Source organism: Dermacentor silvarum, chromosome 10 (assembly GCF_013339745.2).
Source record: "Dermacentor silvarum isolate Dsil-2018 chromosome 10, BIME_Dsil_1.4, whole genome shotgun sequence".
In the NCBI taxonomy this organism is placed as follows: Eukaryota; Metazoa; Arthropoda; class Arachnida; order Ixodida; family Ixodidae; genus Dermacentor; species Dermacentor silvarum.
In genome coordinates this window covers 111336274-111363785 of record NC_051163.1, presented here as the reverse complement: position 1 = coordinate 111363785, position 27512 = coordinate 111336274, and the positions used below count along the sequence as shown (strand labels likewise).

The 27512-nt window shown below is 47.2% G+C and overlaps 1 protein-coding gene across 2 annotated transcripts in view; it reads right to left on the bottom strand.

The window, feature by feature from the left end:
- The window catches only part of LOC119466480 (astacin-like metalloprotease toxin 5), a 111436-nt gene that overhangs the window by 41234 nt on the left and 42690 nt on the right, over positions 1-27512 (bottom strand). The window contains exons 4-6 of one of the 2 annotated variants that reach the window (XR_007464021.1): positions 23750-23864; positions 21031-21206; positions 15433-16043 (exon numbers count right to left, since the gene is read on the bottom strand). Coding sequence is in view for 1 of the 2 variants with exons in the window: in XM_037726994.2 (XP_037582922.1) it covers positions 15817-16043; positions 21031-21206; positions 23750-23864 (518 nt within the window). In the remaining variant the exon portion in view is untranslated. Of the gene's footprint in view, positions 1-13570; positions 16044-21030; positions 21207-23749; positions 23865-27512 lie in introns of those variants that run through there. The other variant, XM_037726994.2, reaches the window with a different exon arrangement.

The following is a 27512-nucleotide window of genomic DNA, read 5'->3' as shown; positions in this document are numbered from 1 at the left end:
ATGGTGCCAGCGCTAACATTCGCAAATGCCATTATATGCTTAAAATCGGATATATTGGCGGGTTTGGAAGTTAACCAAAGATCAGTAGGCCGGTTGGCTTTGGGAGCACACGGTAATACGACAAATGAGGCAGTGCATGGAGACATGGGTTGGGCCTCTTTTGAAGTCAGAGAAGCACAAAGCAAAATTAGTTTTGAAGAAAGGCTCAGGAACATGGATGAAAATAATGGGCGGCTAAAGTGCACAAGTATCTCTACATGAAAAGCGTGGACACAGAATGGAGGAAGAGGTCAAGGAAGTTGGCAACCAAGTACAGGATAATCGAAACTGTAAATAGACAACCAGGGGTCATCAGAAAGAAAGTGAGAGAAATAGAGACCGTGAATTGGATGCAAAGAATGGAAACGAAAAGGACAATGGAGATTTACAAGAATGAGAAGAAAGAAATTAGAAGGGAAAATCTGTACGATAACACAAAGGGTAGTGCCTTGCTATTTGAGGCTCGAGCCGGTTGCCTAAGGACGAAAACATATCGGAACAAATATTCGGAATTAGATGAGACATGTGTATGCTGCAGTAAAGATCCAGAGACCACTCAGCACATCCTAATGGAATGCGACGGGATCCACCCAGCGAGAACCGTAGGTAACGTGCAACTCCCAGAAGCGCTTGGGTTTAAAGTGGAAGGAAACATAAACAGATCAGCCGTAGAGATCAGCAAGAGACGATTAGAGTACTGGTGGAAAAAAAGTAGGGAAAAGATGGATGCGACCTGATCTCTTAAAATCATAGGCAGCGGTACAAGGTAAATTTTTGAAAAAGAAAAATAATGATAGGTATACAAAAATGCAAGATAAAGAACATGTATAGTATACCTGATTAAATCAAGCAGGCTAGGTGACTATTTGTCGCCGCCCCGTTTCAAAGGGGATGCCAATAAATCATCATCAATCATCATCATCATCATCATCAACCGAGAGAAGGATCGCCGAGCTAAACCTCTTCCTTCTCCGCTCGCCCGCTCGTTCAGCTGGCCTGTAAACCCGCTGAGCTATACCTCTCTATTCTTCGAAGCGCTCGTTCACTCGGCTACGGTAAAGGGAACGCCGAAGCTCAACGCAGGAACGGGTGCCTAAGAGGTGCTCTAAAAAAACTGTGGCTGCAATCCACGCTGTGAAGGCGGTTGGACAGTGAAGCTGTAAACGACACCCACAACGATTACCTATTGTGACGTCACTTGAATTCACACACGTGGCTCTACAAAAGGGGAAACCAGAGACAAGTGCCAATGTACTTAACCACACCCTTTATTACTTCGCAACGACATTATATACATGCTGTACTTCTGGCGTCTTTACTTGATCTACCCATCGTAGCTTGGAATGAACTCAATGAGTTGCTAGACCGTGGTGACGTCACTACGTGATATCTATGCTGTTGGGTACTTTTCCACTCTGAGTAGCTTACGCAACCGAAATCTTTACCGGCAAACACACACGGAAGAGGGCTAGTGCTTCGCATTATTCGCAGGCGTCATTAGCATACGTGCATTATACGGTCTGCACTTCACACGAGGGTTTTTAATGATGTCAACCCCTTTCGAAGCAGCTGCAAACCTAATCTTTACCGGAACGCGTCGGATGGTGTTTCCATTGTTCACGCGCGCCTTATCATGCATCATGTGGTTTTGATGCTTGTTTTGTGGTTTTTCTTCTGAAAACATGTGCTGAGCTGTATGCTGTATGCCTGATTTCAAAGGAGGTGTGCTTGCACTAGTGGCGCCAGGCTAAAGACACAGCGGAGCTGATCGGTTCCTAGCTGGTCATGGATATGCGAAGTGTATAAGCATCTCCTCGTAGTCCGTGGCACCGGGGAATGCCTGGCGAAGCACTTGCAGTCAGAGCACACGTAGGGGAAGTGGGGCGAAAGCTATGCACAGTGTACGGGCGCCGCGCAGCAGATGAAAAGCCGGGATGACGTCACGGCGCATCCGCAGTAGCGCGCAGCCGGTGGGAGCTCGGCCGAGCCGCCGCCAGAGGCTGCAGTCACGGACATCGCGAGTGTTTGGCGCTAATGCAGGGAAACGGAGAAGCGCGGTTGGCGTCGGCAGTACCTCTGCACGTTGCCTCGTTGGTACTGCTACAATTTCTTTTTCTCTCTCTCGCTCCCATTTTCTCTTTCTCTCTCCCGAATGTAGCGCGCGACGCGCGCACTCTCATTTTCTCTTTCCATTCAATATTTAGCCTGGCGTTTCTTGCTTACGCCAACGACAGGAACGTTTCCTTGGCTGGAAGAGGTATACAGCTTCGCTGTAAAAGAACTGGCCGTAAGTGCGATACGAACCCACGGCTTCGCATTACATAGGCGATGCTCTTACCCATGGAGGAAGGAAACAAAATATTGTCACATTTATTAGACAGGCCGAGCTAGGTTTCTTCTCCTCCTCCAGGTCTTCTAGGCAGACGATTCTTCAAAGAGTCCTCGTAGCCATCCGGTGACACTTTGCATTCAGGGAGGCCAACTTAGGAATACATCAGTTTATTGTAGGACAAAGTAGCATACATCGACTAGCGGCGGCCGATTCTCGGCTCGCTCGCTCCCCCGTTTCATCTCTTAACACCCGTTTAAATCCCTTGCGAATTGGGACGGGACTCTTGTTTCAGGTCCCCTCGCTCACATTCTACCAATCAGTTCTTTTCCAAGTAGGCGTGATCATCAACAATACACACTGTTCCCGCTCCCAATTTCCAGTCCGGTTTTTGGAACACACCGACCAATATCACTTAAACGAACGCCACATGGCCCTCTTGCTCGAGGCTCACACGCCTCGGTGCAGTTGGCCCGGTGCAATGGCATGCCCCGCGAACACATAAATCGCCCCGCGAGCCACTAACCCCGGACATGCCGCAGAATCGTACTCGAGCGCGGCGTTACCGCGAGGTCTCCCGTTACATACGTATGCTCGGCGGCGTAAACTGTGTGTCTCCCACACCTCAACGGGAATGCCGCCACCACCGGCAGTGCCTTTGTTTGTGTTAGCCCCCGAGAACGCGCCTATATGCCGCTGAGTGACATGCGCGCTGTGAGACGCTTCTCCGTTAAATGTCCGTATATCCTAGGTGCCGCAGTGGAAGTGCGCTATCTCCAGCGGTCCCCGTCTCGAAAAGCAGCGCTGTTCTAAGAACCCAAACGACGTCGGCTGTGAAAGAATAAACAACCGCGCGAGTGTCATGCTTGTGGCCCCCGGGTGGCTTTCAATGCATGCAAGGCTGATTGGATCAGCCAACTTAACTGGCCGTGACGTCACTTTTTCAAATCCGGAAGTGCAGCCATGTTGATGCACCATCTCCCTTAGCTTTCCAATCAGCTCGCCGGAGCAGATGGAGGTGAGCTTTGAACTTGCGTTGCTACGACCCGCCGGAAGTGCATGCTGCTCACGCACGTAAGAACCAAGCCTACGAAACTTATGTGACAGTTTTATTGAAGCAGAAGCGCTCTTGCGTTTTTCCGCGGCACGTTGAAGATGACGACGAAGGCCCACGCCGGGAATACGTGAGTGTATCTGTCAATGGCTGACATTCACAATCACAAACCCAAAACACAACTTTCAAGCTTATACACCACACTCCAAACTCAGCTTGTCTCGCGAACGGAATGTGTGGTGAGAAAGACATGGGCTGAAAAATTGTCACAGTTTCGCCCTAAGGGCGAAGCAATGAATGCGATAGCAACACAGCAATGTCATACGAAGTAAGGTGAGCGGCTTTGGTAGCAATATGAATTGTAGTTAACATGAGCTGATTAAATAAGCAGGTGTGCTGCGGCGTAAGTAGACCGACATGAAGAGAGACTCGATGACCACGAGAAGGCGCATGTGAAACGGTGGTGTTGATGAGAAGCGCTTCCCGTGGGCAGCGCGTGCGAAGGGACACACCTGTAGCGCTGCACTGCCGATCCGGGCAGCATTGCATGTGTAGCGTGCGTTGGAAAATGTGGCCCGACCATTACTAACTGAATGAACAAGCGTGGTGTGAGCGCGCAGAAACAAACACGAATAGATCACACTGAATGATTGCAGACGACTGTCAAAACGCTGGCAGCAAGCATACGCCGCAGCGGGCGAAGGTACGTGCGGTCTATCGCTTCAACGGAAACTGAGCGGCGAATGCACGGCGCATAACGGTCAGAGCCGTGTGGAGATAAGAGACGGTGCGGACGAGCGACGAGCGCGGTTGTTGGCAGAGTCAAAGTGCGCCCCCCCCCCCCCCCCCCCCCCCCGCTCCCTTCGGCGCTGGCTTCCTGCTTCCTTGCTTGCGCGTGGGAGATGAGTGCGTTCGCTCTCCGTGATAGCGCGCGTCCCCGCACGCTTCCACTCGGGCATACGGCGCGCGGTGAAGATTTTATCTATAGGGAACCTCACGGCGATGGCGACGACGACGCCGACGGCAGAAATCCGGTTAAAGTGTCCATATAATTGCTATCGCAATAAAATCTTATCTCTATTATCAGAGGCCGAGAGCAGCAGCTAGAGCTTCAGAAGTGCGGTTGCTATGGTAACGTTGATGTTTGGCACACCAGTCCCAGCGATATTTCCCAAAAAAGACCACGTGACCTGCTACACTAACTTCAACTGATCCTTTATAGCCAGGGCATCTCCCACGCTTTTGTTTCTGCTTGATCTTAACTTTATTGGAATGGGAAAGATTTTAAGGAGGGGTGGTCGGATAAAGTTACAGAAAATCTAGGGACTTTAGGCCTTCCAGGGGGCATGACGCCTTACGCCGTACCCCAGACTAACTTAGTTTTACCAGGGTCCTTCAATACTTTTCTGTAAAAATATCTAGGGACTTTAGGTAGGCCCATGGACGCCGAAGCAAACGCAAAATGAGACGCCGGTCACGTAGGAACACGAATAGAATATTTCATGGTCCTGAATATTTCGCGGTGCCTGTTCGAAAAAAAAATAATTTGCACTCACCGCTGTACTGTTCTTGCTCAAGTGTGGCAGAACGATCGCATTTTGGGGTCCGCTTCGTTTAGCATAACACTTACCGGCCTAAAGTGCCTGTTTTTTAAGAAAAAAGTCCAAATTTGCCTTCGCCTGTGGGGATACAAGCTGCTGCAGCGACGGCGCTAGCATAAACTTGTGTCGCCGCCTGCCAGCAGCTGCAGAAAGCAGCCGATCAGGGAGCTTTGCCGCGTGTTCCAGGAGAGGGTTTCGTTATCGTCCTGGAAAATGAAACTGAAACTGGCACTAGACGTGCTATTATATTAAATTATTTGCGGCACTCTAAGGCCTGTCGCCAATTTTTTCTTGGGCTTGCGTATCTGGGACCTTCACTTGACGCAAAAGGAAAATTGTCGGAAATATTGTGTCAAAAGCATTTTAAAGGAGTAGTTTAGATTTAAATGGACACCCAATGGAAGTACTGACTCAGTTTATATTGAAGAAGTATATTTGAAGAAGTATTGAAGAAGTATTTTTTTAAAGAAGTATTCTTGCTCATGTCAACGCCATGAGCAAGAAGCACCAAGAGGAAGGCAGAAGACAACATCAGGGCCCTCTGAAAGCGGGCGCCTCACAGAGAGATGGCAAGCCGCCCTCTTCAGCGAGGCACCCGAGGACCAGGAGTGGGCCGTCCAGCAGGCCAGGGCTATTGCCGAGGATCTCGAGAGATTTTTCTCCGGCGATGGACCCCTGGCAGCCTAGCCCCGGGCACCAACAGCCATAACCGTTGGACATATAAAGTTTATTCCTATCCTATTTTTGAAGAACTCTAGTTTCATTAATTTTGCGTTAATAGCTCGGTTGTTTATTAAAAAAAGCAAATGACGATGGATGACTTATTTTTTATTCAATGCGGAGCATTTCTTGAGAACATTTGCCACTTTGACAGTATCTATCTTTCTATCTAGCCGCCTACGTCTTGGTGCTCTCATTGTCGTATCGTTAACTTGATATTTACCAAAATTTGCATAGTATGACAACAGTGTATGATGAACATAAATGATAGGTTACATGAATATCATGACATGTGTGTCATGTAGGTCATGAAACAGCTGCCTACGTATTGGTGCTCTCACGGTCGTTTCGTTAGCTTGGTAGGTACCAAAATTGGCATAGTATGACAACAGTGTATGACAAACATAAATGACAGGTCGTGACATGAATTTCATGACATGCGTGTCATGCAGGTCATGAAACAGCCGCCTAAAATGACAATGACCCAGCGAAAGAAATATTAACACTCAAAACCCACTGAAATATGTTCGGACGTCAGTACTAAGGGAAGGAAACACTAAATGATACGGTAGAAGTCATAGCCATGAGCATGACTCTGCAAAAACGACAATGACTCAGCTAAATAAGATTCATGCTCAAAAACCAACGAAATGGGTTCTGACGGGAGTAGTAATTAAAGGAAACACTAAAGGATGATGGCAGAAGTCATAGTCATGAGCATGACTCAGCAAAAATGACAATGACGGAGCAAAAAAAATTTCAGCACGAGAACCATTGTAACGGGTTTGGTTGTGGTACTAAGTAAAGGAAAAGGCTAAAGATTGATAGTCGAAGTCATAGTCATGAGCAACACTAAGGCTTTTGCCTTAAGGTCTCTTAGGCCTAGCTAAAGGGACTCCTCAGGACTCTTGACATGAATGTCATGAGATGCGTGTCATGTAGGTCATGAAACAGCCGCCTACGTCTTGGCGCTCTCATGGTGGTTTCGTTAACTTGGTAGGCTCGCTGCAGACTGCTTCGCATAACATCGATTCTCACAAGCGTGGGATCTACCAGCTTTTAGCGCCGTAACCTCTGGACGCTACGTCAGTGTGATGGCATGGATTTCACGGCATTTTTAAATGCGAAGTATTTCTTGGCGATATTTGCCACTTTAAGAGTATCTATCTATCTATCCAGCCGCCTACGTCTTGGTGCTGTCATGTCCGTTTCGTTAACTTGGTAGGTACCAAATAGGCATAGTAGGACAAGAGTAATGACGAACATAAATAATAGGTCATGACATGAATGTCATGTAGGTCATGAAACAGCCGCCTACGTCTTGCAGCTCTTGTGGTCGCTTGCTTAACTTGGTAGGTACCAAAATTCGCATAGTATGACAAGAACGTATGAAGAACATAAATGATAGGTCATGACATGAATATCATGACATGTGTGTCATGTAGGCCACGAAACAGCCGCCTACGTTTGGTGCTCTCATGGTCGTTCTCTGCCGACTGTGGCTTGGAGTATCGTTTACGAATGCGTTTGCTTGCCGCATCGGAATGACTGACAGTGCTACCTGTGATTGTTGCGACAGCGAGGAAACAATCGAACATATCTTGTGTCATTGTCCCCGCTACAGCTCCCAGAGACAGACGCTCGTGAAGACGCTGGCGCACCGCGACGACCGGCCGCTTTCTGAGCAGACGATCCTAGAGTGCCGGCTGACGCGGTCTTCACACCAGAAGGCGATGAGCGCGCTGGTGAGGTTCCTCCCGAAAAGCGACCTGCTTGAACGACTGTGACACTCCTGAGTTCCTTTGCGTGTGTGTGTACTGTGATCTCCCTCTTTTCTATGTGTGTGCATTTCTCTTTATCTTTTCTGTCTCCCCTTGCCCCTTCCCCAGTGCAGGGTAGCAAACTGAATATCCACCTTCCGGTTAACCTACCTGCCTTTCCCATCTCATATCGCTCTCTCTCATGGTCGTTTCGTTAGCTTGGCAGGCTCCCCGCACATTGATTCGCATATCATCCCCACAGGGGGTGGGATATGCCAGCGTTTTTTTTTCGCATTTGAATTATACCATCGGATCATTTTTACAAATAAAGTTTATTCTAGCGCGGCGAACCGCCAGCGACCACGGATTTCTGAGCTGTGGACGACTCCCACCTATAGGCTAAGATTCTCGCGTGTAATTTATTCATTAAAGTTTATTTCTCCTCCTCTTCGGCAATTATGGTTAAGTAAAAGTTCTGGAAATTTTCCAGCTTCAATCTTTGGCTTTCTTAGAATAAGATGTAGTCTATTTGCAAAGATAAAATGAAAATCGAGACAAGTAGTTACATAATGTGGTGGCAGCTGCAGTGCTACTATATCTGCGATGACGATTTATTTCGCCTTTAAAATTATTGATGGCTAGAATTTATGACGTCAGTGAGAACATAACATTTGTTTTACAGCGAAGCTGTCTATGGATAGGGTTCTATGCATTTTTCGTGTCCGTCAACAGATCTCCGTGTGCAAAAACTCAGTTCCCGAATTTGATGTAAGATCGCTTCATCCTATGCAAAAGCCTATACGTATCACCACTTGGATATGCATTTTGAGTACATTAGTTATTAGTAGGCACCATTTTTAAAATCAGTAGACCCTCAGATACATAATAAGGCTTTCTCAAAGATTTGCCGCTGCGCGACCCGCGTCGGCCATGTGTACGCTCCGACCATCCTCTTTTGTCATCGTTCCAAACGCTTGCGTGCCTAGTTTCCTTCCGCGCTCCCGGCCTGGCGGTCCCGTCGCGCGTGTCTAGTTTCCTCCGGCTCCCCGAGGTGGCGGTAGTCTTTCAAGCGAGTGTATGCCTCCGGTCAAAATAAAAGTGTGTGTGCGCGTGTCTTTCTTCGGGACGACAGCCGTCGCCGCTCAAGAAAAATAAAATTTGCTCATACTTTTGGTCTAAATTCTGTGTCACCTCTATGTCGTGTACTAAACTGCTTCGCTGATAATCCAAGTTCACAACAGTGGAATGGTGCGTGAATTTTAATGATCTTTTTGCGTCATTTGATCATAAGAAAAAGACAGTATACCATAAAAGTGCTGGGCTAATAGCCGAAGGAAGTGGTGGCCCATGATCTCACACAAGAAGCAGTACAGCGCACATCCTACAGCCATTGAAGGAAATGTATAATGTATTCATTGACTACTCAAAGCCGTTTTCAAAAACAGGTTTTCAACATAACCTATTACGTTGCATTACATTATCTGACTACAAGTATATCAACACTTCAACATGTTCCGAACAAAGCAAAGTGGTGATGTATATCTGTCCGGACCGGCAATATCCGTCCCCACATTATACGTAGCCGTGTTCGATTGCCTACACTTTGCGTGCACAATCATGATCCAGCGATCACCGATATGTGTTCTTTAATGAATCCGAGCCCTAAAATTAATTTTAGTGATAACCATTTTATGAACACTCCAGGTGAATGTTCGCTGACGCCGTGGTGTTCCGTATAAAGTTGAAATGCCATAAGGTCCTATCACACGCCGCGACACGTGTGCTATGGGTGTGAGGAAAGCGTGTGAGGGTGAGCCGAGGATGGTGGCTTGATGAATGCAGTCTTCCGGCACGCCCAATGTAGTAGGTCAGGGGATCAAGTTCGCGCTTGATCAGGAAAGCGCATGTCCCCTCCCCTACCCCAGCCATGGCTGCGGCGGGTGCAAAGTCTGAACGCGAGCCGAGGTGGCTGGTGGTTTCAAACGCATTGTGCTCCCCCGCGTCTAGTGATGGAGGTCACGTAATATAAAGTTTCGACGACGCATTTTATCCAGAGGCACCAGGAAGCGTTCGCTCCCCGCTGCCGGCACTCTGCATAACGCCGGTGTTGTGACAGCGAGCGTTCACGGTCATCAAATGATATCCTTTTCAGTTTGACAATGTGCGCGTCATAGCATCTCCGTTAAATTAATACGTGAGCAAATGTTTACTACTATTTATACAGTCGATAAATCTAAGAAACGTAATTTGTGGACTTCTATAATACTTTCCTATCGCTATCAATGCTTCACCTTTCGCGTGAAACAGCGTCTGTTTAAAGAAACAGCAATATGTGGCTCCATAATCAATGTTTGTTTACGTATGTGCTTCTGGGAGATGTGTTTTTGTATCCGAAATGAGAAATATCCCATAAATAAAAGTGAGGGAGCCTGCACTACCATAGGTAGCACACAGGCTATAACCAACAAAACACTATCAGGGGGTTAAGAACTCAAGTGCTAAGTTAACAGTTATTTAGTATAAAATCCTATTGGCAAAAGCAAAACTGTAGGATTGATGTCCAGAGGGTAATGGATAAAAGGAGAAATGCAGGAAAAGGTAATGAAGTCGATAAGTTATGAAAGACGAGGTGAACTCAAAAAGGCTCGCCCCCCTTCGCCCCCCCCCCTCCCCGGAGCAACCCAAAAGGCTTCGTTAGCGCGCAGAATTCGTGAGAATCCCCCCATCCGTCCGTGAAATCTTAATAACACATGATGCATGTAGGTAAGAACAAAATGCGACATATATGAAGGAATCAAAGCAAAAATGATGAAAAGGTGTAAAGAGGTCCAGTCGAGGCCACTATACAAGAGGAAGAAGAGTTGTTCATGGGCAGTCAGGTGAGGGAGGCGAACGAAAAAAGTAAGTGACCTGGAAAGCCTAAAGTTTAAACGAAAATGCACCAAGAACGCACACCAAGAGTTATTGGCAGTGAAAGTTACAAACGAAGAAAAAGAAGTACAATTGCAGCCGTCCTGCCGCCAGATCCCCGAAGCGTGCACCACTTTTCTTATCTTAAGCAGGACGTCCGACACGCAGAGCGCTGCATGAGCTGATTAAAAGAGAAATTACTGTGCATCATAAATGAAGGTGATGTTGGAAATTTAAAATAGATTGTGCGTGTGAGACGAATTAGAAGAGCACTATTTCGTTTATCTGTTAGGCCTGTCTTGTACATGACTGGGGTAATATCTACGGATGTGTCACCTTTTAACCGTGATTGGATGTTAATGGGCAATTATTGAAATTATATGCAATAGAATCGCAGGGGTTTCCGCAAGCGCATTTGCAAGAGAATGAAAGCTCAAAACCATGATAATAAAACGGAAATTGGCCGTGGGATTTAAGAGGTGTATACCCCATGGTCGAGAAGGTGAGAAGAACGATCGGATGAAAATTATACAGTGCACCCATAGATAAAGCTAGGTGTCAGAATGGTCCATCGTGGAAATTGTATACCACTTTGTGTGTCAAGTCGAGTATAAGCGGGAATGAACGGAGCTGAAAGATAATAAGCATGGGCGGGTAATACCCGAACTAGATAATGCTGAAGCAGCGGCATCAGCCTGAATATCAGCCTGAATAGTTTTCTTTCCATGCTGTTGAACATTATCTTTGTCTTCTGCATAATAATGTTCAACCCCACTCTTACACTTTCTCGGTTAAGGTCCTCGATCATTTGTTGTAATTCGTTCCCAGCGTTGCGGAACAGGACAATGTCATCTGAAAACTGAAGGTTGCTGAGATATTCGCCGCTGATCCTCACTCCTAAGCCTTCCCAAATGGCTTGAATACGTCTAAGCATGTATAGTGGATAGCATTGGAGAGATTACGTCTCCTTGCCTGACCCCTTTCTTGATAGGTAACTTTCAACTTTTCTTGTGGAGAACCAATGTTGATGTGCAATCTTTGTAGATATTTGCTAAGATATTGACATATGCCTCCTGTACGCCTTGATTAAGCACTGCCTCTATGACTGCCGGTATATCTACTAAACCAAATGCCTTTTCATAATATATGAAAGCCATATAGAGAGGTTGATTGTACTCCACAGATTTCTCGAGTACCTGATTGACGACATGGGTGTAAAATTAACTTTGCCTTCTTTTAGAATAATGAGTGGCATCAGAGCCAGCTGTGGAGAAGGCGACGACGAACACGGGAGCAGTGGCACGAGCGCGTGTCTGCGCGAAGTGAGCTCACATGACCACATGCCGCGTTTTCAAGGCCACCGTTTGATGGGGCATTTAAGGCTTTCGCCTAAATAAATGTACAGGTCTTACATCCGACATACCAATAAGCATTCGTTTGGTAGAATGTGCTAGTGAATTGGTGGTAGTCAGTTGTGAAAATGCTATTGGAATAGGCAGGCAGTCAGTATAAATATGTGAAGGTACGGTGCTTCAGTTCCTTTGGAAGTACAGAAGAGTCCCAGGATGGGCAGTTGTTTCGGCCGCATACGAATTTGTCCCTCCATTCAGTTTGTAACGGCCTATACCCCGTGACAACTTTCTGTGGAAGCGCAGCCAACGCTGCGGAGCCGAAGCACACATTTTCTTATTGCGCTTAAGTCCGCGAATGCAAGCAACTGGAAGCTACATAGAGTAAAATAAATTGTACCAATTATTTTTAGTTTCTTGTATTCAGTATTAGTGTCATAACAAATAGCTGGCTTAGGAAGGAAAATTATTTCCGTTACTTGCTGTTGCTAGGCTTGGCTTTCTGGTGCCCGTGTCTGGTTTTCCTGGTCCTGCAAAGTGCTATCAAAACGACGGCACGACTTGGCGTAGTAACACAAGAGCAGAAGCCCCGCACGGGCGAGTGCGCGTGCGCCTGCTGGCTGTGCTGCCACAGAAAGTTTCGCCGGGTATAGGAATGTTATTTTTTTTTCATGAAAATGGATGATTTTCTTTTCAAATTCATGAAAATATATGAAAGATCAACTTTCCGCAGGTAGGGAACGACCTCACGTCTTCGCATTACGGTCTGTTAGTGGTGGCGCTGGCTAAGACTCCCAGGGTTAGTTCTAGCAGTGACGCATAAATACTCCAGAAAGTGGATGGGAAAACCGCACCGGGGTAGCTCAATGGTGAGGAACATCGCACGCGTGATGCGAAGACGCGGGATTGCTCTCCACCTGCGGCAAATTGTTTTTAACAGCAGAGTTGTTTAAGTCGGAGGTTGGCCCATAAAGCGTAGACCAGAAACTGCGCTAGGCGATGACGTCACCGCGCATTGTCTAGCAACCACTTGGCACAGCTGCGCCTCACTTCTCCCCCGCTCCACACCGCCGCGCCGAGCTGCTACGACCGCGCACCTGCTCCGTCTAGCCATGACGTCACTTCGCGTCGCCTAGCAACCACATGTGACTTGCTGCGCCTAGACATGTCAACGCTTCGCCAAGCTTTGCTGCCACCTAGTTACACGCATTGTGCAGCCGCGTTAATAGTTGGCTGATCGTGTGGAGGCAGAGCTTAGTCGTGACGTCACCGGGGAGATAAAGCTCGCAGTGGCAGCGACGGCGCCAGAACTCTCATCAACTCTGTGCCGAGTACATGTAGCCTTGACAATGGGACAACCAAAGAAGATCCGGACACCCGAAGAAGAAGCCGATCATCTTGAAGCGTGTCGTGCGGCCAAGCGAGAATGTGTGCGTCTAACGCCTGACTGCGCCTAACGCCTGAATAGGCTAGGACGATTTCAAGCTCCAGTGTTTGCTCCAGCCTTGCACCACTTTTTGAAGCTGCGCTCACTTTTTTTCGTCCATTTTCATTTACATTAATTTATTATTCCTTTCTATCTCTTCGTAAGTACAAGTAATTTCCCCTATGTTGTCCTTGGTGTCGTTGTTGGCTTCTTAAGGTATGATTAACAAAAAACGGGCCCATCGGTTGCCTTTGTTCGCGTTTATTACATAACGAGGGTCTAGAATCCGGCCACACTGATGCCTTCAGGTCGCATTTGTGGGTTTATTCACCAGTTGCCTTTACCCCCCCCCCCCGAAAAAAAAATAAATAAATAAATCACGTACTCCTGACGCCTGCGGCAGAAAGGATGTTCGATTTCCGCCGCCAAGGTTTGTGAGGGGTGGTGCTGACTAACACTCCCAGGGTTAGTTCCAGTAGTAAAACATAAGAACCCCAAAAAGTGGATGGAAAAACGGCGCCGGGCTAGCTCAATTGGTAAGAGCATCGCACGCGTAATGCGAACACGTGGGATCGTTTTCCACCTCCGGCAAATCGTGTTTTCATCCACTTTCCTTTCCATTAACTTATCATTTCTTTATTTCAATTAGTAAGTACAAGTAATTTCCCCTATGTTGTCCTTGGTTTCTTGGTTTGTTTGCTTCTTATGATATATATATATATATATACATATATTATTTATTTACTATACCCTCAAGACCGCGGTATTACAAAGGGGAGTGGGGAAAAAAAGAAAAAAAAACACACATAAGTAACTAACAAAGCAGCAAAAGCGGTTTAGTTAACAAAGCAAAATTTATTAGTTCTATCAAGGACCGATGATGTCGGATATGGCCGAAGAAACTTTGAGTTGTCCTTGATTGCAACAACTGCGTCGGAAAGGTGGTTCCATTCTTGAGAGGTCCTGGGAATAAATGATTCTTTGACAGGTTCCGGTGTGGCAATGAATTCATCATCATCATCAGCCTATATTTTATGTCCACTGCAGGACGAAGGCCTCTCCCTGCGATCGCCAATTACCCCTGCCTTGCGCTAGCGTATTCCAACTTGCTGGAATTAATTATTCCAGCAAATGCGGCAATGAATTATTCCAACCTTATGGCTATGATCAATGCGAGAGGAAATGTAGGTCAGGAGATGATGTAAGATTATCACGCAGGTAGGAATTGTGGAAATATAGTTTATGAAATAAATCAAGGCGAGAGCACTTATGTCGGGCTGAGAGCAGAGGAAGTAGCAAGGAATTGTTCATCGAAGTTACGCTTCAAGTGCGACTATAATTACTACAAATGGAATGCGCAGCATTGTTTTGGATTAGTTCAAGTGATTGATTAAGGGTTTCAACGTGCGGGTCCCAGATGGATGAGGCGTACTCCATTTTACTCCTAATAAGCATGTTGTATAAAATTAACTTTAATGACATAGGAGGAGAAGAAAAATTTCGGCGAATATTACTTAGCATGCGGTTACCATTGTTGATTACCTCATCGACGTGTAATGACCAGGAAAGTGTCGAGGTTATGTGGACGCCTAGGTATTTATAGGATGTTACGGCTTTTAGTGGAGTAATATTAAGATAATAGTTCGGCGGAGGAATATTGCTGCGAGTTACACGCATACATTTACATTTAGTTAAGTTAAGTTGCATTAACCATACGTCACACCAGTTAGAGATAGCGTTAATATCGACTTGTAAGAACTTGTTACCAGAACTGTCTCAGATTCCGCAGAGGATAACACGGTAATCTTCGAAAAGGTAAATGCTAGAAGAAACATCATTGGGTAAATCGTTAATGTAAATTAAGAAAAGAAGAGGGCCTATAACTGATCCTTGGGACACACCAGAGTCTACGGGTGTATATATATATATATATATATATATATATATATATATATATATATATATAGTAGTAACTAGATTTTTCAATGGGCCAGGCGTATGTAGAAAACTGTTGGGTAAATAGACCTAAGATAACCGCTAAGTTGTGCTTATCATATATATATATATATATATATATATATATATATATAACCTATTTTTCTGGGTGTATAACGCGGCTTTTTTTTCTAAACTCTTCGGTGGTGCGTCCTATATATCTAACCCAAAGTAGACAAAAGATGGGAGCCCAGACACTTCGCAGGAATAAAGTAAGTTCATTTGTGCATGCGAAAAATGGCGTGAGACCTTTTTTTGCTTGGATTGCCTAAATATAGGGTAATCAGTGGTGTGTAGGAGTTGAGCGCGTCGGAATAGGGTAAGTACGGCATTTCGCGACGACGATACGTGCAAGCGAACCCGCTAGTATCGCGTTACAAAGTGTGTACCTTTGTATAAGACGTGCTCCTTGTACGAAATTGCTCCCTATTTATCAACCTTTTCGTAAAAATCGTTGTATTTTTGGGTAGGTGCATCTTATACACTGGCAAATACTGTATATCTAAAGATTTGGCCATATATTATGAATATTGTTGGAGGTAAAATAAGCTCTGAAAGGTTGAAAAATTTTCTTGGTATGTAAATGTCGCGCAATGCCAACGCGTCCCCATCACTCCCACACACAAGAAAAGATCATTCTGGACAGTTGTAGAGTTTGTTGACGCGAACGACGTCGTCGGCGCTCATTCCTGGCTTCTCGTAGACTTCCGTCAGGTAGCTACCGTCCTTGGCCAACATAGTGACGAGATCTGGCGCCTTGGCGAAGGCTTGTGAGCCATACAGCATGACCGACTTTATGTCGAAGGGCGTCAGCAAGCGGTTCTGCCAGGACTCCAACTTCTCAAACTGCTTCTTGGTATCTGCATACACGATAAGATGGGAATTCGATCGTATAAGCAACTCTCTGAACAGAAAAATCCGATAAAATCCGGTAACGCACCAGACGATCGCTCGGTCTGCTACCCCGCATGAGAGAAAGGCATGAGAGAAAGTTGATAAGGCCTGTAGAGGGGCTGGTTGGTCTTAGTAGCCTAATTGAGCTGCACAGCTTACTGCTAAGGGCGACAGAAGTTGACGGGACAAAACGCGAACTTTCGGACCTCGTTTAGATTTATTCTTTTTTTGTTTGTCTCCGTTCCATTTTCGCCGTGATTACGCAACTTCGCATCTGGGAAAGGGGCAGGTGAAAGGCAATTCTGAAAACATCCACAGTATCCTTGAAAAACAAGCTATAAACCAGCGATAAATCATGGTGAGCAGGCAAACTGAATTTTCCGGTCTGTCAAAATGTACGCTCGCGGACGGAGTTTCTTTTCTTTTAACGCGATAGCGTTAAGGGCCCCGCGTCGCAGAAAATCCGGCTTCGGCGTCGGCGTTAAGCATCGGCGTCTGGCGGAAATGATCATACCGAATCACATCATCCCGAACCACCCCGACCACACAAGCCATCCGCGTGGCGCAAGGCGTTAGTGAACGAAATTTGAATTTCTCAGTGTAAAATCCGTCAGCAAAATCGTAAAGTACGACTTAACCACAACCTACGGGCGTGATAACGTCGGATTGTAATTTGAATATACGATAAAAAAGCTTGATAAGCAGCCAGGTATCTTTGAATGCCATCGCGTTGCACTCTTAAAGGCGAAGCTTAAGGATCCTCCGATTGTGATGGTGCTTCGCTGTACTTTGGTTCTAGGCAACATTGAGGGGAATGTTCAAAACGGAGCCTTTCTAAATTTCGGACATGCGCGCGCCTCGGGGCAACAGCAGCAAACAATTAATAAGATAATAAAAAAATTTCTAGGGCTTTCACATTTTGATATAAGACGGCTTAAATTCCTCCTGTAAGAAGGTCTTTCCAGCAATATATTTGTATTGAAAAGCGAAGCCGACTTTAAAGGGATCAGTATAAGCTTGTTCTTTGTAAGCTGGCTTTCCCAGGTTGTGTGTTGCAGTGAAGCCTACTCATAAAGAAAGTTATGCGAACGGAGCCCAATAATGCTATCGCGTTCCACTCTTAAAGGCGAAGCTTAAGCGTCCTCCAATTTTTCCTTCTTCTTTTTGCTCGGAGCATTTGACATAATGGTATCTGTTGCATCACTACGTAATGCCATAAATTTGGAAATGTGTGGACGAACTTGTTCTGTCATAAAAAAAATAATATAAATAAGCAAGTAATTAGACTATTGCTTGCATCTTCAAATTAAATGTGATCTTCACGAACAAACAGCTTGTTAGTCGGAGCCTGAGGTCTAGAATATTAAGGGCGTCACAGGAAGCCGCTTTGAAATTAGTTTTTTTTTTTTTCGTCTGCTTAAATTTTTTTCTTCTTTCTTTCGAGTGAGGTGGGGTGGTTCGGTGTGGTTAGTGTCCCGGAACTGCACGAGAGGTCATGTGGGCCGCCGTAACAGCGGGATACGGTATAATTTAGGCAACTTGGTGTTCTTTGACGTGCACCTAAATCTAAGTGCACAACCAATCTCGCGTTTCGCACTCACCGATATTGCGGCCACCGCGGCCTCGAATCAACCCCGCTAACTCGAGCTCAGCAGTGTATCGCCCTAGCCAATGAGCCACCTCAGCAATTGTGGAGCTGTCTTCGCCACTCATCTCTCGTTACTCCATTTGTTGCAACAAGCGTATGACAACGGCCACCTATTGTCAGTTTAGAAATTCGCTGTAAGTGGATTGGTCAATATGAATGCAATTGGTATTCTTTGGGAACTTTTACGCACTTTTAGAGGAATATATTTATGCCTACATTTCTGGGTCTCTAATCGTTGTTTTCCACCTACTTGGTTCACTGGGTAGCCCACGGTGTAATAATGGGTAGAGCATTGGACTGATGACAAAAAAAATATTGAAAGATTTCTCCGGTATTGGCAGGAATGGAACCCGCGACACATACATTGAGACGATGTTGTATCATTATATATTCACATAGACGCTGTCATTGATTCATCATTCCATCGTGATCAAGCTGTCGTTATTGAATCGTGATTATGCCGCCATTGTCACGTTGTCACGATGGATCATGCCTCCGACGTTCGCGAGGCCGGGATGTTGAAGTCTCCCAACGTGGGTCATCCTGGTGGTTTTGTCCTCAATTGGAGAAACCAGCGCCGTGTCAGCAGAATCACCATACGCACGAGCCTCTATCAACGCAGACAGTGGCTAAAGAAGTTTGCGGAACGCCCATAGGTCTGGCCTCGCATGCGCTCAAGAATAGAACAACTTGAAGACGAGCGCATAAAGCGTCTACAAGTTACGCGGATTGCCAGGCGCTTGGATATTCAAGAGATCATGAAGAAAAGCGATGATCTATTGGATACGCGACAATGTGTCGGTGAGGCAAAGGACAATCGCTTGCTTCTAGAATCAAAAGGGCAGACTCTGAGAAGCGTAGATTGACTAATACATAGCCTAATCGAAATGGATAAAATAGAGAGTGACGTATATGCATGCGAATACTTCGAATTGGAAATCTGCCTCGCAAAAGCAAAGCCCTAGGTCAAGATTTAGGAATTAGAAAGAAGGCCAGAAGAACAACACTGAAGCTAGAGGGAACAGTATTGCTACGGAAATCATAATAACTGTGTAACGTAAGGGGACTAGCCCAAAGCGCGCAGACAGAAAGGCTGCGACTTTATTCAAGCCAATGTAGTCGGAAGAGACCCATTCGAAGACGTTTGCAAGAAATTTCATTTTTCATTGCGCATTTAGCTGAGACTGCGGTGAGTACTTTGAAGATGTTCGCAGTTGTTATGTCATCGAGGAGCAATATTTTCCAGCGAATGTTCCGCTAGCTGTGTCTCACGAAGAAAGGAAAGGAAAGAGAAAACGAAAAAAGAAAATGAGAAGCCTCTGGAAGAGAAGCTTACAGGAATAAACGAAGATAGATTCCTGCAATCTCAAGTGAAAATTAAAACGGTTTTCAAGTTTATGGTGGTGAGCACAATAAAAATGTTCCAAGGAACATTCAGGTTCAGTTGTTTCACATCATCGACGAGCTGAAATTGTGCTCAAGGCGTCCAGGAGATTGTAACCACGAGCAGAAGAAAACCCAGACTCTTGCAACACAAGAACGTGCATGCAGATGTGAAAAGAAAGTGGGTATTTAGTGGACACCGTAGAACACTCGTAAAGCTAAGAGAGACCAACAAACCAAAGACGAAAGCAAAACAAGGTAAGAAGTTTCAGTGCCGTGACATTTACCTAGAATGAATGATGCACCGGCCGACAGCAGCGATCAAAGGGATGGCGGCAATACGATCGAAAAGTCATTCTACGAAACCACCTCATGCAGGGGAATTACTGCTGGAAGAAATCCTCTTACGCAAGTTTAGGTATCCTAAACATATACTGATTGGACTGACTAGGATGTTCACAGAACACGACTGTTGAAGTGAGCCATAAAATAAAGTGCCCAAGACTACGCAATATGTACCACGCTTCGCGGACCTTGAATGGAAGGTGATGATCGTCTTTTATCACGGTTCAGTTTCTGGTGAACAAGACAAGTTGTCTGAGTTGAGCTGATTTTACCAGAACGACCTGGAGCTGCAGTGTAAGCGGCGAGCAGACATTTGACGCCTGAGAGTGGAGAAGTATCGGCAAGTATCCCGTGAAGACGTCCGGCAACAAACACTCAATGACGTGGCTGCGTTCCGCCGAGCGCTCACGGCAGCCAGTTTGCGAGCGCAGACGCTGTTGACTCGAACGACTTGGAGCGGGCGGAAATATGTTGAATATAGAAGATGACGACGGGGGGCATATACCATCAGCGTGGATATTAGGAGTTCCATTAAAGGAGAAAGCTCGAGGCAGCCATGGCGTCGGTATCGGTTCTTCACAGTGACGTATACACGGCATCGTGGTCGTTCCGTCATCGTCATTCCAGCTTCGTCATCAGATTCTCGTCACGCTCTCGTCGTCACGTCATAGTCGTCATACATTTGTCATCAAACCATTGTCCTCGCGCTGTCGTTCTTATACTGTCGTCATTATTTCAGAGTCGTGTTCTGATTTTCCTCATGCCGTCTTCGCCATTATGCCTTCGTCGCTCCATTGACGTCATTCCTCCTTCATTCCATCGTCATCACTGCGTCGCCATATCACGGTCGTCATGCCGCAATGGCGAACGAGAGTGACAGCTAAGTGGGTTGACCCCGGATGCATTGTACGTCGCATATAGTCGATACAATGGAAATCTCAGAATTACCAGTACAACGCAGTAAATTTAGAGATCTTCAGCAATACTCTGTGTCGTTACATTGCTTGAATGCGAATCGCATTAACGCCGATCGTCATCGTGAGATGGGTTGTGCCGGTTTTTTTTTTCCAAGGTGGGCTGTTGTGTATGATGAAATATGCGTGAAGAGAACAGTTAGGCGACGACGGTGGCGAAGAGGATGACATCATGATTGATTTCGTATAAAAAAACTGCATTATGTAATAAACTGTTTCAGAAGGTGCAACAGCTAAGTTGATTCAAAGCCTTAGGCGTTGCATAGAAACTCGCGGAGGGTATACAAATAAGCGCTTACCTGTTCTAAACAATTAGCGCACTTCGAGGTTCGTGAACCAAAGAAGGTTACCGCAGCGGCTTACGCCGGTGAGTGCTGAAGGAATAAGGAAAGTAATCTCAAAGAGATGTGCTAGGTGACGGCGACAAGGGCGCCCTCTCTGGGTCTGCAAGTGCTCACTGCCGAGTAGGCTTTATTTTGCTGCGCAAACTTTGCTATCACTCCTTCAAATTTTCAGTGGAATTGCACATTTTATTCCTGCATATTGTAGGAGATGCCACGAAGGCATTATTTTTAAAGAATGTACATGTAAGTGGGGGCGGACCTTCTTTCGCGTTTTCCGTGAACACGTCGATGTAAATGTCCCTGTCGGAGCGCGAGTGCTCGTGGAAGAAGCCCGCGGCGTGAAGCAGCTCGTGCACCATGGTGCCCTTGTAGAGGCAGCCAGAGCCTAGCGACACCGGTTGAGAGCGCCCCAGGCGGCCGATGCCGGAGTAGCACCTGCGAACAGTTTCAAACGCCGCGCATGCGCACATTCAGTCCGGAACCATGCTCTGCATGAAAGAGGAAGAACGTTTGAAGCAAGTGCAGGATCTATACGAGGACAGTTGCAACTATTTCTCATGTATTCTCAATGGATCCTCGACTAGAAGCTCTTCTTCCAGTCCATGCTGATGATGATCATGATTGTGATTTATTGGGATCTAATTTCTACGTGGCGGTGGCAAATATCCACCTAGCCTGTTTGAGTTAATCAAGTATGCTACACATGCTTTTCAGTGTAGCGTTTTAACCCGACACCGTTAAGGGTCCCGTGTCGCAGAAAATCCGGTGTTGGCGTCGGCGTTGGCGTCCAGAGAGCAAATATTGCCGCATATATATTTAGGTATATGTATGTAACGAACCACACAAGGACGGTGCAGTGCATTAGTGGTGAAGGAGGAACACGAAGAATAAAGGTAGTGTTCGGGCGACCATGTTTGTCTCCGTCCACATGTATATGTATATGCCACATGTATATGCCACGCCTTGCTTTATGACATGCGTTATATGCGGGTAATACTGCCGTACCATTCGATCACTCAAGTTGCTTATACCTTGCCTTGCATTCTCGACAAAGTTATCTCGGAATTTTGAGAATGACAGCCCACAAACAAATGTCATGAAATAAAACACCGACAGCGCATGCCTTTTATGTTAAATCTTGTTAGACTGAAATATTGAAAGCGCGAAACAATAACAGAAACATGAAAATGATGTAACATTTTTTGGCGCGGCCGTGCACAACCTTCGAGATTGGCCTACGCATGAGGCCGCGTTTCTACCAGAAAGCTCGCCTTCGTGCATAGCGTTCACCACCAGCGTTAGCTATACTCGCGGACAACTTTCTGTGGCAATGAAGGGAAAGCTACGGAGGCCAAGCGCCCACAAGTGAGAGCGCTTCTGAAAAGAGTCCCGGGTTTAAATACACGTTAGGTTAGGCTGGATAACAGAAAACAGTAACACCTCATTAGTAACAGTTAAATAAGACCGAACACACCACTGAGTGTAAAAGTTTGCTTATCTTGGGTTTTTTAAAGACGATAGTCTTTCTTGGGGAACTTAAACGCTGAAAATTTGGTCTGTCTGTCTGTTTGTCTGTCACCCGATTCAGCCACCCGGCCAAAGTTGGACCACTTGCTTACCGCCCACGCTACTTAAACTGGTACGGCTGTTCATACTTGTGAACGGTTATCGATCACAAAGTAAATATTACGCATATCTGAGGCGCAACATCACTAGGTAAGTATTAGGAGGTGTGTTCCTTTAATAGAAAATACATAGATACGTAACTCTAAAGACCCTAGTTTCTTAAGCTGCGCTGAAAATGCCATGCTATGCGCGCCGACGAACGACGTTCCCCGACTGCGCGCCGACGAGCGCCCTCTGCCATGGAGGAAGGAAACCCTCTGGACAAGCTCATGTTTCCCGATGTATTGCCAGATGGCGTCCATGTCTCACGCAGCGCCTCCTCAATTTTATCAATGCCAGCCAGATGCGGCCGATTCAACATAAAGGAAGCGCTGTCTGAGGCAGGGCAAAACATTAATGGCCGCTTGATGAAATAATGCGGTAAAATGAAATCTGTTCAAACAAACCTTCATGCCAGGACGGAAATGGTACGAGAACAGCATCACGGGTAGCCGCGGATCAGACCAGCACTCATGTAGTACGGCCGGCAGAAGACTATCGTCTTTCGACGACATTTGCAGCGAAGCACGCAGATACGCGGCAAATTTTTTCCCTTCCGCGTCTGAGCAAACGTCCAACCATCGCACGAGGATGCTTCGTCGGTTCAGCGTCTGTTCCGAGCAACCAAAAGCGCGGTCAAACGCGGCCGGACTACTTGGCGCGGTAACACATGTGCAGCATCCACGCGTTCGTAGCTTCCCCTTCATTCCCACAGAAAGTTGTCCGCGAGTATAGTAAACATTACGGTTACATAAGCTGCAGTTGCCGGGAAGCGTGAGAAGCACTCAGGGATGTTTGAATGCTATCGTGTTACACTCTTCAAGCGCGCTCCAATTTTCTTTCTTTATTATTTTTACTTTTTGTTTAGCTTATTGTGAACTCATATACCCGCTAGGGCGTTGGTTTATTGTGCATTAGTAGCGAGGATAGCGGGTATTTATAGAGTTATTCTTAGTATTATTTCTTTGTCTTTTTTTGGTTACTCATTTTTTGTTATAAATGTTTGTCTATCCTGTACACGTTGCCTCCTGACTGTTTCTGTTTCTAGAATTCGTGACAACCGTATAAGGAGACAAATTAGGCGTATCCTATAATCAATCCTCATTTGGAAGGCAGCGTCCGTCTTCGTACCGACGTCCTTGTCGGCTGTTTCCTTGCTAAGATGAATCACCAAATAGCCCGATGAACTATCATACTAAATGTGGCATACATTCTCTGGGGAGAGAAAAACTCGTGGTTTCTTATTAGCAATCTAGGTTGATCCACATTAGTAAAGTAGGCTAAAGTAGTACAGGCAGGAAACAAGCACTCACCCCGATCCGTGGTAAATGGTGACGTAGTCCCGTTGCGTGGTGCGAGGTACGAAACGTAGGCAAGTTTTTCCTTCAATCTCGTCAATCGCTTGCTGAATCATTTCCGTGTATCGACCTGCGACATACCAAGCAACAGAAAAAAGGAACAGAAGCGTTAGTACGAGTGGTGGGGATGCCCCATACATTCTTGCGTTTCCCGACGTTCGGTTACCCCGCACGACACTCGCGTCTTATGATGTTCAGGCTACGGTGAGTAGTATGGGTCGCAGTGTTTAGTTACGTGGAGAGATGGCGGGCATGTTGGGATCCGGGTGCCGCATGAGAGCACGAAAATTGGGGCGCAAGAAGAACTCGCCTCTTTTTATTCGGTAGTGGGACGGCGTCGCGCGCGGACCGACCGCGCGTTCATCGGTGCTCTCCAAGGGAGTAAACGGCGGAAGGCTTTCCGTGGGAAAGTGATCTTTGCACAGTACGTGCTACCTGTGCCCGCTCTGCCGTCGCTACCCTATCGGCGCTGACGTCACGCCAACCACAGATGCTGCACTGCTGTTAGCCCGTATATCATTGCCCATTTGACTTTGCCAGTATGTGTTCTTGTTTCGTGTGCTTTTCCAAAAATCCTGACACAGAGGGTTCCTGCCAAGGGGAATGGAGTGACCTGGCCTGCATCCCGGGGTTGGGTAGATGTCGTTTTAGTGGCCTCGCAACAATGAATAATGGCACGCTCTTTTATTTCATTTGTTAATGACACGTTGATTTACTGTAGAACGTCCCTTGTGAGATTATACTGAAGTTCATGTTCACGGCTGAGCGTAGCATATGCAGAGTGGGCGCATATGGTGCGTAATGAAAAGATCGCCTCCGCTTCTTGCAAGTAAAGTATGTAACCGCACTAATTGGTAATCCATTATAAAAAAGTTGTCGCAGTTTCACCTGAAAGGCGAAGCATCAATTGCGATAGCAAATTTGTAGAGAGCTATACGGAGTAATGATAGTAGCTTTATCAGCTGTATAAACTTGGACATGCAGCAGCCCCGGCCACACGCAGAATTTGTCGACGCCGTCGGCGTTTTGCCCGCGTTCGCACAAAATGCGTGCGGCGTTGGTGACTGTTGCCGGAGCCTCTAATATAAATAGGCACTTGGTGCCACAGCTAAACGTCGCCTCCCTTCCCCCCTCCCACCACTGTCTTTCGCGCGTCGGAAGAATGCGCGTTTGCTCTACATACGTGGTGATTGTAAAGGAGGAAAGAGACGCCTACTTCTGCAGGGAGCACGGCGCCGAACGCGCGTTTGTTCTCCGCCGTGGGTTCACTCCCCGTGAAAGCGCGCGTCCCTCGCGCCCTTTCTCTCGCACTTAAGCCCGTTTCACATGGTGCGAATTTGCAGTGCGTTTTTCGCAGCTGCGATTTCCGCAGATGCAAAATTCGCAATCCCGTTTCACATGGATCTACGGCAGCTGCGTTTTTCGCATACTCGTTAAGCATTCTGACTGGCGATGACATATGAGCGAGCCGTCTCCTATTGGTCGTCTGTTTGCACCGCTACAGTAGCTACCACCGCATCTGCGTTTTTCGCAGAGAAGTTCAGCACGCCGAACATCGAAAAAACGCACGCACGAAGGGTCCAGCGGCCTCATTTCCGCAGCTGCGAATTCGCACGTGCGAATTCGCAGACAAAATCGCACCGTGTGAAACGGGCTTTACAGCGTTCGGCGGCGCGCGGCGGCGATTTCATCTCCATTGACGTCATACGGAACCTCACGGCGGCGGCGACGGCGACGACGACGGCGACGCCGACGGCAGAAATCTGCTTTGGAGTGTCCATATAATTGCTATCGCAATAATAACAGCGCACCTGGTGTACGGAGAACGGGCAGTAGAGACGGACACACGCGCTGAGTCCCGACCGGATTTTATTGCGATAGCAATTATATGGACACTCAAAAGCAGATTTCTGCCGTCGGCGTCGCCGTCGCCGTAGCCGTCGCCGTCGCCGTCGCCGTCGCCGTGAGGTTCCGTATGACGTCAATGGAGATGAAATCGTCGCCGTGCGCCGAACGCTGTATGTGCGAGTGAAAGGCCGCGAGGGACGCGCGCTTTCACGGGGAGTGAACGCACGGCGGAGAACAAACGCGCGTTCTGCGCCGTGCTCGCTTAAGGGCTGCAGAAGTAAGCGTCTCTTTCCTCCTTTACATTCACCATATATGTAGAGCAAACGCGCCTTCTTCCGACGCGCGAGAGGCCGAGGGGGAGGGGCAGGGGGGAGGGGGAGGGAAGGGAGGCGACGTTTAGCTGCCGCACCAAGTGCCTATTATTGCGATAGCAATTATATGGACACTCAAAAGCAGATTTCTGCCGTCGGCGTCGCCGTCGCCGTCGGCGTCGCCGTCGCCGTCGCCGTCGCCGTGAGGTTCCGTATGACGTCATTTGGAGATGAAATCGTCGCCGCGCGCCGAACGCTGTATGTGCGAGTGAAAGGGCGCGAGGGGCGCGTCTTTCACGGGGAGTGAACGCACGGCGGAGAACAAACGCGCGTTCTGCGCCGTGCTCGCTTAAGGGCTGCAGAAGTAGGCGTCTCTTTTCTCCTTTACAATCACCATATATGTAGAGCAAACGCGCCTTCTTCGGACGCGCGAGAGGCCGTGGGGGAGGGGGAGGGAAGGGAGGCGACGTTTAGCTGCGGCACCAAGTGCCTATTTATATCAGAGGCTCCAGCAACAGTCACCAACGCCGCACGCATTTTGAGCTAACGCGGGCAAAACGCCGATGGCGTCGACAACAGTTCTGCGTGTTGTTGCTACCAAAGCCGCTCACCTTACTTCGTATGACATTGCTGTGTTGCTATCGCATTCATTGCTTCGCCCTTAGGGCGAAACTGTGACATTTTTTATATCAGAGGCTCCGGCAACAGTCACCAACGCCGCACGCATTTTGAGCGAACGCGGGCAAAACGCCGAAGGCGTCGACAATAGTTCTGCGTGTTGCCGGTGCTGCTGCATGTCCAAGTTTATACAGCTCATAAAGCTAATATCATTACTCCGTATAGCTCTCTACAAATTTGCTATCGCAATTGATGCTTCGCCTTTCAGGTGAAACTGCGACAACTTTTTGTAGCGTTAGCTACACTGGCCTAGCCAAGCCCGTTTCGCGCGGCACATCAAGAGCCGTGCTGCGCATGCGCAAGGATCAGTGATGCCACACGGCTTGCGCACCGTAGCCACCGGAGCCGGCACCTCTCGCGCACTCCGCCGCCGCCGGTCTGCGCATTCCAGAGGAGTGACGTCGTAGCCGTGGTAGACGCACTGGCGCCGGCGCGCGCTCGCTGAGCAGTCGCCGTCTGACACTGCGCTGGAGCCGCTGCGCTTCTGACTGGCGTTTGCCAGTGTGGTGTAGCCATGGAGAAGGAGAGCGCAAATGCTGCTCAACAGCGCAGAAGAACGGAGAAGCTTGACTCATCGGATCCCGAAGTAGTTGCCTGGCAATTAGCGGTTGAGCGTAGGAGACAACCAGGAAAGCTAAGAATAATCAGCTGAACCTTTGCTAACGCTACGTATATCCTGGCATATCCGAGCTAAGCCACTGCAACTTTTTTGTCTTTGTCCGCGTCTCGCGCTCTGGGAAATAATTTTAAACGTGTGATTGGTTTTATGTGCGGTCTAATCAGAGACGTGGTCCGTGCGTTGTGTATTAATCGTGCCCCACCTCAACTCAAAGCCTTGGCACGCGCTGGAAGATGGATCCACGGAAGCAGATACGAGCAGT